The 14,897-nt window shown below is 38.0% G+C and overlaps 1 protein-coding gene across 1 annotated transcript in view; it reads right to left on the bottom strand.

Annotated features, from left to right (window-relative positions):
- The window catches only part of GMDS (GDP-mannose 4,6-dehydratase), a 390,054-nt gene that overhangs the window by 235,795 nt on the left and 139,362 nt on the right, over positions 1 to 14,897 (bottom strand). Inside the window, exons 5-6 of the mRNA XM_042840103.1 lie at positions 13,748 to 13,940; positions 12,783 to 12,887 (exon numbers count right to left, since the gene is read on the bottom strand). Of these exons, the coding sequence (XP_042696037.1) occupies positions 12,783 to 12,887; positions 13,748 to 13,940 (298 nt within the window). The remainder of the gene's footprint in view (positions 1 to 12,782; positions 12,888 to 13,747; positions 13,941 to 14,897) is intronic.

Below are 14,897 nucleotides of genomic sequence, written 5' to 3'. Positions count from 1 at the left end.
GAGAAAGAAGAGGCTTTCCTGCTCAGCAACAGACTATTTCTGTTTTCCTAAAATTGTGTGCAAAAACAGCAAGAACAGCTTCAGCCATTTGATAGAAGTCCATGTAGTCTGACAAGCTGCTTCAAAAACTGGCAACATAGAATTAATTCTTTGGAAAGAAACACGTGCAAAATCCCCTCTGCTCTGCAGAATACCTTAACGGGTATTCTCTTTTTGGTTTCAGAGATTTGAGTCTGCATGGCTTCTGATGAATTTTCACAAATTTCTTTCGTTGCTTTTTGGATCTTTTTGACATCCTGTTGTAACAAACTGCTCCCATCACAAACAAACCATAAAGCCAAATCCTTTGTTTGCTTTGAGTCTGTAATTTGGCAAGATGAGAACCGGGGACCAGCACATGAAACGATGAGAGAGAGCAATCATTTCTCATCCACCTTCTCCCAGCCACTTCAAGTTGCTTGTTCACACTTGTAACACACTCTCGCTTGTTCTTCCCATGCCCACGCACAGCACTGGCAGTGACCCTGGCAATATTTGGGAAAAGGGTGCTATATAAGCTCTCTACAACATAATCTCCAGAGCTGCTGAGTGTTACAACTCGCAGATTCCTAATGAAGCTGAACTGTTGATTATCAAATAACACCAATCAATTTCATCCACACCTTGTAAGTACATATGGATTAAATTATATTAAAACTTTAATCCTCGACTCATTTGTCTCTTTTAAAATGTTTAAACCAGAACACATCAGAAAAAAAACTGATTTCTTAGCCAAGCTTCAGCATAGCCCAGAATAGGCTGTTAAATAAACCGCTCACGTCCCCTAATATCTCACCCACCAATGAAAAGAAAGAACACAACCCAAGTCACTGAACAAGAAAAAACAATCAAATTGTGAGCTATTATGCAGAAACAATAAACTTAAACACGACAAAAATATTTGCTGAGGGATATAAAGTAGCCAGAACTATAGGCATATCAGCTTACTAAGAATGAAGTTAAATTCTTAAGTTATTCTCAAGAGTTTCAATGGAATTCAGTAAACAGTATTTTATTCATCACAAAGTATTCTCTTTACCCAGCTTATATGATGACAAGGTTATAAAAATGCAGGTTCAAGTTTCAGATTTTTACGTTGCCCCCCTTTCCTCTTTTTTTCTTGGTAAATACCCACATTTCCCTGATCTTCTCATAGGCATGTTGTCACGTGGATTCAGATACAGACACAAGCTCTCCCCAAACTACTTCAACCTCATACCAAACCAATACAGATTATTTTCACGTTTTAATCCTAGTAAGATCTTTCTCCTTCTATCAATACGTTCCCTGATTCTACTTGTTAGCCAAACACTGCAGCACTGTACTATTGCATTGCATGTCAGCCAGGAGGTATGCTACAGCCCAATAAAGCAGCTTACCCAGGCAGAGTGAAGTGCACAAGGTAGCTAAGTGGTTCCAAAGTATAAAAAGGCCGCTTGTTTCTTGTTTTCCTCAAACAGAACCAAAATATAAAATCAATTTATTTTTTCTAAAATGAGAATTTAATCTGATCTGCCATGCGAAGCCTTTGCAGAATCTAATTCGGAGCCAAACAAAACAGAAAATATGGGGGCTGCTCCGAAAGTAACGCTTCCTAATTTATGGTGTAAGCCCACCACCATCAGAGGCAGATGTTGGTGGTATGGCAGTAGAGGTTGAACCTTCCCACCAGTATTCCATTACCATTTGTGTTGCCATGTGACAGAGGGCAGCAGAGGGGCGGTCTGACAGAATGGTGTCTGACACAGAAGTGCATATGAAGCAAAGGTGTGTCACTGAATTCTTCTATGCAGAAAAAACAGCACCCACTGTCATTCATCAGCGCTTGCTGAACGTTGATGAAGACCAAACAGTGGTTGTGAGCACAGTGAGGCGGTAGGCGGTGCTTTTCAGCAGTGGTGACAGCAAAGTGAAAGATGGCCGTGCAGATTTTTACGAGCGCAGCATGCAAACTCTTGCTCATTACTGGTGAAAATGCAGAGCTAATGGTGGTGACTGTTGAAAGATTTGTGTTTTGTAACTGAGAATTTCCTCTAACAAATGGTGTTACTGTGCTCTTTGTATCTCATAGAATCATAGAAAGATCATGCATCTCCAACCCCCCTGCAACACACAGGGCCACCAACTTTCAATACTAGACCAGGCTGCCCAGGACCCCATCCAACCTGGCCTTGAACACCTCCAGGGATGGGGCATCCACAACCTCTCTGGGCAGCCTGTTCCAGCACCTCACCACTCTCTGTGAAGAACCTCCCCCTGATATCCAACCTACATCTTCCCTCCTTCAACTTAAAACCATTTTCCCTTGTACTGATAGAATCATACCATGACTTATGTTGAAAACAAAGCAGAAAAAAACATCTTGTAAAAATCTCTTGCATTTTCCATAGAAATAAATAAGAGGCATTACTTTCAGAGCAATCTACATACTTTCTGATTACTGACTCAGAATTATTGTTTACAATAAAATTGCCAGAGGAAGTTCCCTTTCTCATGTGATAAAATATATTCAGCATAGCAGTTCTTCCCACAAACATTATTTCAGAGTAAAAGGAAAAGAAGGGTAAGCAAATATTTCCAGGTAAGCACCGCAGACATCATTACAGTTGACTTGCTCTCCTTTTAGAAGCATAGAATTATCGTGTCCTCTCAACAATATTTCTTAATGTTATGTTTCTCCCTTTAAAGAATTCTATAGAGTGCCCAACCTTTCAATATACATGCCCTAGTGCTTTGAAAAATCTGAATGCTCTCACTGTCATTAAAAAGCAGGTTTGAAAATTTGACCAGTGTGATTGAGCTCTTATTCACTTACCGGTAATAGCCTTCTATTTAATAACAATAGAATGAGACTTAAGAGTCAGAGACCATAAGGATCAAGGTAAGTGTCTTAAGGACTGTGGCTACAACATTCTCTGTAGTAAAAGGCAAAAACATTCAAAAAGAACTTACTGTATCATGTGGCTGCATAAGCACTTCTTTCCGGATAGGTTACAGAATATTAAGAGGTATTTGCCTTAATCCACTTAAAGTAGGGGATAAGGAGAAGGAAAAAAAAAAAAAGAAGAAGGTGAAGATGTTGTGGAAAGAAGGAGATGTGGCAGTTTCACAGAGGAATAGTGTAGTTACAGGAGCCTGGTTCAAACGCTGTCAAGAAACAGAAACTGGGGATTCTTGAGGGAATCACATTTGGAAATCAAACATTTATTTTAACCTGGATTACTTTGAAGCAGCAAGCTAAAGAAAATGACACACCATCAAATGACAAAAGCCTACTCTTGTATGTAAAAAAAATAATAAATCCAGATAAATTAGCAGATGTTCATGAAAGTTTTAAGTTGAAACAAAAGTATATTACAGGAAAGCTCACACAGATGCTAACGAAATATACATCTGATCTAAAAATTTAATTATGGCAAGTGATGTTAAATCCTGTGTCTCAAAATTGTTTTCATAACAATAGTGCAAATGTGGAAAAAGTGAAATCCAAAGTCATGAGATTGCAATGGAGATGCCACTCTCTGTGATTGTAATAATTCTACAGTAAATGTATACAACAGATGTGAAAGAAAACAACAGTTACTTAGAAAATTTACTTGCTAAATATATAAAAAAAAGTGAAGAACGGTTCTGCAAATTCTTAAAAGTAATGCTAAATAGCTTGTTAGTATCCCTCCAAGCCTTATATTTTTTAGACTTCTTATTCAGTGTAACTTCAGGTTCATAATTTTATAATTAAATTAAATTTGCATGGCCTCCTGGAATAATGTTTCAGATTTTCTTATAAGGGATTGTTTCATAAATTGGTTGGATGGGGAAACTCTACCCTAAATTCTTTTGAGAGCCACAGATGTTGAAAGATGTTGAGGGAAAAACGCACTAAGTACTAGTCAAGACAGAAACATAAATCATAAAAAAGCTGCAGTTAAAGAAAACTTACAAACCCCAAATTATGCCATCTTCACTTCAAGAACAAAGATTAAATAAACAGGTATCCAAGCTGATGCTAGAGTCCTAATGTTTTCCCTTCTCATTTTAGAGGAAAAGCACGCTTTAAAATGTGTTAAAACTCAGATATTTTTTTTCCTTCAATGCTAAGATTTCTGTATTAAATATTAAGCCACTTAAGTTTGAGTGAACCTTCATGTACGTTATCACTCTTAACAATACACACAGCCTAATTCTTTTTATTTTCTTTTATTTGTTCTGGCTTTTCTGCAAATTTTACTAATTATTACACACTAATTATTTAATCAGATTTTCATGTACAGGCAACCATTTGCACGCATCGTTCACATACTCACACACATAATTTTGGAAAGAATGAATTAACATTCCCTGATGACTCTGTTCCTCCAGGAGTGTTGATGCCTGGTTATCACTGTCTATAAATGTGAAGGTAAACCAGATGATGTCACTCCACCAAACCCACAAGGAACCTGCAGAACCGAAGTGACAGCAGATGCCTCACTTGCAAGCAGACCAAAGTTGTGCAATAACTGGTGCACACTAATGAACTCATACTCAGAATTGCATAATCCCATGATTTCAAAACAAAGAGCTTATTTTTATAACCACAATTTATGATCATGATATCATTAAGGGGCACAAGTAAAAATTTAATAATGACCTGTTATTCGTTGTTTAGTTTTTTGATCCTATTTTGTCAATAGGTCTTGGATTCACCAGCATGACAAAAACCACTGCCAGTTTTTCAGTAATACCAGCACATGCAATTACAGATCCAAGCAGCAAAGACAGCATTTGCCTATAGCTGTAGACGAAATGAAGCTTTCAAGTTCACAGCCTGAGTCATTGCTACACCAATCTTGTTCTAAATTTTTGTTAAATGTTACATGGTTTGTGGAGCCAAAAATATCTTATTACTAATTTTGCCAGTGATACAAATTGTAGTGATGTGCAGTACAATTTTACGTGAAACTCAAAAATATTTAAAGAAAAATCTGTATTATTTGTTTTAGATGCCTATTTTACTTGTTAATGGAATAATTCACAGTAGCCACCTTCTACCCCAGATGCATGACAAGTATTTGATTCTCACCAACTCTAAGTGACTTTAGTTTCTAGCTTCTTTCACAACAGATGCATTCAGGATTGAATGGTATTGATTGATTGATAGTGGAGCAGGTTTAGGAGGAAAACAGCTGAAGAGATTAAACTAATTTAGATTAAGTAATAAAGCCTGACCTTCCTTGGGCTGAGGTGATTCACACTATTATCTAGAAAATGCTGTGTAACAGAAAAGTTTTATAGCCCAGGACACAAAGCTGCACACCTTCCTGCTATTCAGAAAAGGAGAATTACACTGCTTAGTTTTAGACCTCACAGAGGACAGAGTTTTTATCCATGGTACCTCAGTGACTACTGCAATAGAGCCTGACAACAGATAACACTCCTGGCACTAGTCTAGCCTCTTCTCCAATCAAACATCAGAAGGCTTCTGTTACCTACTATGCTCCCAACGACACACCTCATCAAAATCAATTTAAAAACTTGAGAAAAGGAAGTAACATTCCTGCTGTAAAACATGTCAGAATTAGCAATTACTGGCCTGATTTTTAATGACAAATGTATGCAATAATTTACATCTAATTTATACAACTGAAGACAGCAGAGGAAAGGAGCATTTGCAAAGTGAAGTGCCTAGTATGGTCTCTAGATTGGTTTTGCTCAAGATTCAAAGGTTGGCCCTAACCTGCTCGCTGCCCTCAGATAATGTAGTTTACCTTCTTATGATACTACCATAAAAACCCATTAGATGATGAATGCCATCAGACTCAACATCTGACTACATTGTAGTTCTCATTTACGTGCTCATTTTGTATTTGTTTTGAATGAATCCTGAAGGTTTTGCTGAGGAATAACCAGATGACCTTTTCCTTCATTATTGGGCATTTTTGCCTAATAACTTTAACAAAGGAAAAGAAAAAAAAAGAGAAATAACTTTGTAATTCATATAGTTTCAAAAATCTTGCTACAAGTCTGTGCATTAGTGAAGCCACTGAAGATGAGGTACATGCTCTGACCCCTCCATTTCCCACTGCTGACTTCCAGATCTTCCATAACATTGTATTCTAGAGGTAAGTTTGTATTTCATAAGATGAAGGCAAGTCTTCAAACACTCAGTTCAAGAAACTAACGCTGACATCAGATCATATAACATGAGCAATATTAAGAATTACATTGCAAGGTTTTCTAGATTTAGTAGTTTCAATATTTTGTAAATTGGGTGGATGCTCTGCTTTTTTTTTTTCTTTTTTTCTGAGATTACACAAAAAAAATTATATCAATCATGGGAAACAGCAAAAAGTGTAATCTACTTTCTTCCTAACACAGAATAAGCCACAAGGGAACACATGATTTAATGACAAGAAGATGCATCTGATAAGATAATAATTTGCTCAAGGAGAGATTTAGGTTGCAAATGCAGCTGTTCCAAGAAGTTAAACCCACAGGCAAGAAATTACTTAGTGTTTGTGAGTGCTATATTCAGAACTATTTAGATAAAGTGGTAATAGACCCCAGGAAAGTACATCAGATAAGGAAGCATAGAACCAAAGGTTCTCCAATAGTGGAAAGGGAAAAAAAAAATAAAAATTAAGAAATCAGAAAGATTTCCACAAACTACTGTTTCCAAAACTGAATCAAAAAGATTTCAATAATTAGACTGCTCAACACAGAATCTTCTTTTAACAGTGACTCACTTGAGAAAAATGTATAAATATAACATAATTCAGTTCATATACATGAGTGTTTAGTTTCCATTTGGGACAAGTTCCACGGCACTGACCTGAACTACTACATGGATGTCCAAAGGCAAGCACATGCAGAAACGTTCACAGCTTTCAGTTCCTGTATCAGAAGTCTGGCACAGCTTTCAAAACACCTAAGCTCACAGAGGGAAGCCCACTCATCTTTTGGCATCATTTCTTTGCCCTCACGTATGAATTTTTACCAGAATTCATGACTAAGATGATTTATTAGCAACACAAAAATCAGAAAGACTCAAAAATCTGCATACTGTGACATGCTCTGATCTGTAGTATCTAGATAGACAGCACCATGTCGACATCAGAAGAATTAACTGAATTCACTCACTTTGTAACGTCACCTATATTTCAAAGGAAAACACACATACCTAGCTAAAATAGCAGAGTTACTACCCGGAAGTCTTCTCTTATTATGGACAATACTACTGCAAATTCACATGTACACGTAGACAGACTCCAAGGCCCATATTTATCCCCACTGAAGTTTGACTGCAAGTGTTGATAAGGGAACACCTGCATGGATCACTTAGCAGGATCAGTCTCACAGCAGGGAGAAAAAGCCAGTAAGAATGCATGTCTTCAGGACACTGCATGCTTTCTCTGTTGAAACATGCAGACTAAAAAGCATGAAATGATCTTGGCTGATGCGCAGCACACAACTGTCTGAATAATTGCTTCTACATTGGCCATGGTACCTTGCCATCAAGTTTTCAATATGCTAAGCAGACGTTCCTTGATAACACTAGCCAGCCTGCATTCTTCTCCTCTAGCAAGGAATCAGAGATAGAGAGAAGCAGCGCTCCGCTGGCTTCTGCTATTCAAATGTGCTTGTGGGTTGGAAAGTTTTAGACTAAATTAAGTAAAGATAAATAACTCTGCGTTGAAAATTTTACACGTTTGCATCTTTCACTGGCCTAAACTTACAAAAAAAGGACCAGCAGAAGTCCTTCGTATTTTCAGTGGTGCTAGGTTGCCTAAGCCCCTCTTGCACAGAACCTTTGTAAGGACACCAGCAATTAGTTTCCTCAATGAAAAAATGAGAAACGGAAATCTGACAGATGTTGGGCACATCTTTTTATAGGAGATGCAGAAGAGCAGCTGTTACTGCAGGGATTGTAGGGATTTCTTGTGAAAGTTGGTAGCAGATGTCACCATCTGCTACTGCCCTCTCTGTTAAATAGAGGCAAAAAGGAGACTGAAAACTTGTTAAAAAGAGAAAAAAACAGGTAACAACAAAAAAATTCAAGACACCCAAGTATATTTACAGCAAGCGGTAGAACTCCTTACCGCACTCCCTCCTAGCAAAACTGCAATCCAGTTGCACAATAAAAGCAAAGAACACTCCCCATTCTCTTCAAATCATGATTTCTTTTTATTTTAATCTTTCTACATGTACTTTGACAACCTTCAGCCTGCAATCTAACACCTAGCCATTTCCTTTCTGGCTGAAAGTGATCATAGAAATGAGCAGTTGCATCCTTTCCCTCTGGGTATACAGTAAGGGTCTGATGACAACTGCTTTACCAGAGCTGGTATCAGACAAACAAAAATTTCCTACACAATGATCTACACAATTATGTCATGCGTGGAGGCAAAGTATTTAGTACTTACAGAAAAAAAAAAAAATCCAGCAAAAAGAAAACAAAACTTGTGTTGCATTGTGTCAGGAAACATGCTGTACATGTTTGTACATCTTGGCAGATAACGATCAGATGAGGCAAGCAATGAAGTGGTTAACCAAATCGGAGAGTTATCTCAGACATCCAAAGGCACATCTTGTAAACCTGAGAAAACTATACAGAGAACTGAGGAGCAGAAAAAGTAAGGGCTTGTCTGGGAAGAAACAAATGACACTGTCAACAGGTAGTTAGCTTTCTTACTCATAAAAAATGGCATCAGTGAGATCCACAGCCCAACAAAAGAATAGGAATCTTTCCAATGGTATACAGAAGAGTTGGATCATGCCCCAGCTTTCCAGAAAACTAGACTTGCTAATTGCCTCACTCTTTTGCTGTCAAAACCGTCATCTCACTGAACTGAAATACCTTTTCAATATTGCTATAGGGCAGACATTTCTACACTGGTAATACTGGAAGCCACATTCAACCACCAACAGAAACTCGCTGATCACAAGCTTCCCCATTTGGTATTCCACAATGTTATTAAAGAAAAAAAAGAAGAACAAAAAAGCAGCCCTACAATACTACGTGTCCAGCTCTCTGTACATCACCCACTGGAGCCTGGAAAGTCACAACTTTGGAATTAGCACTCTGAAACGTGATAGAAAAACCACTCTGTTATGGCAGTTGCACAAGATTACTGTGGAGAGACCATTCAGATTAATTCTAACATACATCTCCCTGCTTTATCTGCGAAGACTTTTTAGGTTTTGTTTTGTATGTTTAGCTTTGAAACATATACCATCTTGTAGCTTACTAGCACTGTAAAGAACATTTTGCTTTTCAGATGATGTCGTGTTTAGACAGTAAATAAGCCTCAGAAATAGAAAAGGCCATTCTCCTTTGGCATGCCATAAATCAGGAATCACTTGAGCCATACCTGGTATACGAGTGATAAAAGTAAGAGAGAAAACCAGCTTTAGCAAGGTTTACTGCTGTAACCAGTCTTTTTCCAGCACAGGGGAATTATGCTTACCTCACATTACCAAGCCATCACGTGAAATACTACGCTCAGCCAGTATAAATCAACACGGCCCAGTTCACTTCAACACAACCATACTGATTTGTGTGAGCTGAAGAACATGTACCAGTCAAAAAGTGACTATTTGTTGTTATACCTACTGCCTCTCATTTCCTAAAGAAAAAAAAATAAAAAGGAAAATACTACACAGCCACTTGTTCTACTTCACATGAGATTTTAGATAATATTGTCTGTTGTTACACATGCATGCAATTCTTGAGCAGGGACTCGTTGGTGCATTTTGATAATGCTATACTGCTATACTGCTATTCCCCAAATTAAGATGAAAGGTGCAGACAGAGGGTCAAGCAACCTGGAACTTATTGGTGCTTTTTATTTTTTTTTTTTCTATAAAGTCACTGTGGCTGTCACTATGCAAAAGATCAGCCCACACAGTGAGCTTAAGAGTGTCACATCTTAAGATCTACTCCTGTTACTCTATTTTTCTTACAGAGTGAAAGAACAAGATAAAAGTAAAAAAATCAAACAAGCTCCTCAAAGCCAGCACTTTTCTCAAATATTCCTAATTTCAGTAAATAAGAAGCCTCTTATATTAGACTTAAGCACTCTCCATCCTTAACAAACTCTGTGCAGACTTGTTTATTACTACGCAGCATACATGATGTTAACTACCACTAGAGCTCCTTCCCAAAATAAAATTGGGAAGACTAAAGAAAAGAATCAGTATTCTGAAATAACATGTTTCTGCCTAAATTTGCCTCATACCATCCCAAGGAGAAAATGCCTTCAACAAAAACGGTATGAAATATGAGAACAAAATATACATCACTTCAAAAGTCATGCCTTCCATTCATTTCCATGGAAACTACAACAAGTACAAAGAGCACAACAGCACTTTTTGATATAGCAAATTCCCAGCTACTAAACACTATTTTCCAACATAGCCACCACTAGCTATACATTTTCACCATATTATCATCTCTATATTGAGATAGATAATTCCTATTACACCCCCTTCGCCTCACAGAGCACATTTATAGCCTTCAAAACCAAAAGTGGTGAATGCCAATTAAGAAAAACAACCTCAAAGCTCTTTCGCTTCTATTTTCTTCTCTGAAAAATTTTAAGATATTCTCACCTAAAAACACTAAGGAAATGATGGTGGGCTGTGTTTACTGTTACTTTCATTGCCTGCGCTCCTGCTAAAGCTAATGGAGCCAACCAGAACTACTTCTAAGACAAGATTCCTGTTCATGGCAGAAGTGGCTTAAATTTTACTAGAATCACATACACAAAACTAGAAGAACAGCCTGGGACTTCAAAGCACAGACTTCATTCTCCACAGGGACATTAAATGTGTTGAGACTTCTCATTGGAAGCTCCATTTTAGCAGTATCAAAGCTGGAATGAATGTCAGAGGGATCAAAACAGCAACAAGCAGTGAAGTTTTTATATTTCAAAAAGGCACAAGCCTGCAGAGAAAAAAACAGCAGAAATCATAAATGTGTTTCTGTAACTTTTTATCCAGCAGTTGTTTAGCATTACTAGAAATCACAGAATTATAGAACTGCTCAGGTTGGAAAAGACCTTAAAGATCATCAAAAAGTCCAACTGCAACCTGACCTTACTACCCTAACTCTAACAGCCCTCTGCTAAATCATGTTCCTGAGCACCACATCCAAATGGTTTTTAAACACGTTCAGAGATGGTGATTCACCACTTTTCGGGGCAGCCTGTTCCAGTGCTTAACAACCCTTTCTGTAAAGAAGTTTTCCCTGATATCCAACTTAAACCTCCCCTGGTGCAACTTGAGGCCATTTCCCCTCATGCTGTCACCGGTGAGAAGAGACCAACCCCGCTTTCGCTGCAATCACCTCTCGGGTATTTGAAGAGAGCAATAAGGTCTCCCCTCAACCTCCTCTTACCCAGACTAAGCAGCCCCAGTTCCTTCAGTACCATGCCAGGGTTGTTTGTGTAATTGCATTTTCCTTCATGCTTTGTGTTGGTCAGGTGGTTTTAATTTCAACATTATAATGCAAAGCAATTTGCACATCACCTTATATAGTGCACCAAGACTATACTGCAGTGGAATGCTTAAAAGAAAACAGAGTATTAGGGCTCCTAAATGAAACAGGTTAGTGAATTTGATTCTCTTTTAATTTTGAACTTGTAGTGTCAACTGCTCTGGCATGAAGCACTCCACCGATTTCTGCCACCATGGACTTGATGCATCATGTCCTGGAAACACTGCCTACTGAGTGTACTGTAAGACTTTACAGCTGTGACTCGCAAAGAAATCCCTATTTAAATCATATTGACTTTTTTCCTCTATTTTTTTTTTTAAACAGTTGCAATTATGGTCTATTTTATATTTGTAAGTATGAGTAAAATGATTATGTTTTGTACTAGGCTATAATTTACATAATTGCATTCCTGTAAAATTTGAATTTATATTTCATTTAGCAACAGACCACAATAAAAGGCTTCTCTCTGAGAATCCAGTTCTGTTTGTCAATTTAAAGTTTAATTTTAGAGTGTTTTCTATGTCACAGTATTTTAAGGGCAGAGGAAAGCTGTCACTGTGTAAGAGACTTTTAATCAACTCTGGACTTTTGCTCAAACTAACTACCATTATTAATTGTTCCTAAAGTAGTGCAAGAGGAAAAAGCATGATTAAGTAGAACTTAAACTGCCTTGCTATTAAGGATTAAACAGAAAAGCATTTTAAAGCCATACATTGAAAGCCATCGTGACAGAAGGCATGTGTCATAGTCCACAAGTTTCCAAAATATACCAGGCTGTACTCACTAGTCTTATGAAATTTAGAGGGACTATTATTTCTACTTCTTACATTGACATTTATATGCAAATAAAAATTTTGACTACAAGTCACACTTGAAATTGTATTTGTTATGCAGTTGCTCACCTGAACGACTTTAAAACCTGCCTTTTTAATATATCGTTTTAACATCTAGCCGTAAGTTACTATCAGGAAGGAAAGAAAATGCAGAGATGCTATGATATTTTTGTAGTCTATTGAGAGCACTGATACACAAAATCACTCCTTTCAGAGTTGGAGGGTTACAAAATGGAACGTGATACTTGAGAGTGAAAACTGGCATATAGCAGACTGCCAGAAGGGCTACATTAAACACAGTGCACAGACTACCTCAAGTCAAACCACCTCACCACAGCATTTTGGAGATTTAAAAAAAACTTCTGGATGAACTGTACCGTTTTTCCTATCAGATACGCACAAACTTAGGAACAGTTTTACATGGATTTTCTAACCTCTCCTGGGACTTTCATGATTGAAGAGAATGCCATTCACAGCAAAGAGATTGTAGGCCTCTCTGAAGTTCACCACAATCCAATAGGCATACAGTTTTGCTGCACCTACAAAAATAATTGGAGAAGATGTTACACATAACCGTTCCGCTTGTGCACTGCTTGGACACACACACACATCTCTCTTGCATGTAGGGTAATGGCCACATTTCAACAATTCCATTAGAATTCAGTTCATTCCCTAGATGTGTCACATTTCATAGGGAAAAAATATCCAGGCCAATAAACAGCAGCTGAACGAGAAAATACTCCTCTTTTGCACAGCCCCAGGATAGACCAGGAAGGGTTAGGGCACTCTCTCACTTGTTTTCTTACGCACACTCAAGCATAGCAATTTTTCTTTTACAATACAATTAATGCAGCCAGAGCGTGTGAAATATGCCACTGTGGTGACCTCTGCTAATAAAAAAAAAATGACTTTAGAGGAATAAAAGCAAAAAATCTGCTGTCTTAACACTCAAATTGATTTGAAACTTTATCACCAAAGTCTTCCATGCACAATGCTTAAATAAGTGTTTCAAATTTAATGCGAGGTCATGAAGGAAGAAACGAGCTCTTGGGAGTTTTTCATTTGAGCAACAAAAAGTATGAAACCTTATCACTCCAGTGCTATCTTACAATTCTTAGTGAAGGAAGAGCCAACCCTCCCCCTCCTCTCTAAAAGAGCTCTCTAATTCTGATCTGAATGAACACAGTCTTGAGGAGTGAGATGGTAATTTCCAACCCCCGGGCAATGGCAGCAAATACTTTTAATATAGTAATTCATAAAGGTATGCCTCTCAACATGTCTAGTCACTTTTGCTCTATCGTCATTCTAATCTCACACCCAAATGACTTCAGCCCTGAGACATGAGAAGAGAGAACAGACATACAGACACTACTGACACACACGCATCAGCAAGCCTTACCATAAGGAGATCTTGGGTAAAAAGGGGTGGTCTCCTTCTGCGGGATTTCTTGCACTTTTCCAAAAAGTTCACTGGTGGAGGCTTGGTAGAACTTCACAGAATTGATAAGGCCACAGGTCTTAATAGCATCTAGGAGCCGTAAAGTGCCAACTCCATCAACATCAGCAGTATACTCTGCTAGGTCAAAAGAAATCTTGGAAGAGAAGGAAATAAAAAAAATACCAGTTTTACTAAGAGAATCAGAACACGCAGCAATCAGACACATTTAACCAAGCAAAGTCATACACCACTTGTCACAAATCATCTAGACACTTCTGTACAAAGTTGGTGCTCAGTTTACAAAAGTACTCTCAAAGGATTTCTAAGAATAAACAAGAAGTTCCACAAATAGCAGAATCAAAAGACTGGTGTTCCCTGATCTCTCTCTCTGGATTACTTTCCCATGTGAAGTAAGGGGTAAGCCTACCCTATAGTGGGAGCATTATCAGGCACTCTCTCATCTCCACAGCTGCCAATTTTCACAATATTCACTTGGACTTACTATCTTTGACACACTCAAGTTAGTTAAAAACGGCCTAAATATAGTTTAAAAATTATGTAAGATAACACGATACAAGCATAAACATTTATTTTAGAAATAAGCAACCTTAAACAACATTCAAAGTTTCGCAATTTAAACACACACTAAACTGAAGATTGGAAATATCTGTTCTCAAGTGACATTCCCAGCCTCACCTGGCTAAGGAGTATCAAATGTGACTTTTGCACAGGGGCAGGTGGAATACAGCAATAGCAATGTTACAGCTCTTTATATGACCCTGTCCAGAGCTTAGCAAGACCTACCGAAAACACACAGTAACCAAACTGTTGTCACTTCTTTAGCATTCTGTGGCAGGTTAGTTATGAGTGGAGCAGAAGGTAAACGACCCTCACTGATGAGCTGAGCAAGCCCAGAGAAAGTGATGGGAAACAACAGTTGCCAGGCATGTTTTTAGTCTCTCTGCAGATTCAGACACACAGCCAAGTATTCACTTCTCCTGTCAAGCTGCTTCCTCTGTTCCGTAATCGTTACAGGCTTACATTACAGTTCCTTACTTGTTAGCCTGGTATAGCCCAGCTGAAACTGCACATTGGTCGACTTAGAAGTGCT

Source organism: Centrocercus urophasianus, unplaced genomic scaffold, assembly GCF_019232065.1.
Source record: "Centrocercus urophasianus isolate 14NV4802_14NV808 unplaced genomic scaffold, USGS_Curo_1.0 seq_11, whole genome shotgun sequence".
Lineage (NCBI taxonomy): Eukaryota > Metazoa > Chordata > Aves > Galliformes > Phasianidae > Centrocercus > Centrocercus urophasianus.
Note: the sequence above shows the minus strand (reverse complement) of the source record. Positions and strands in the feature narration are given on the sequence as shown.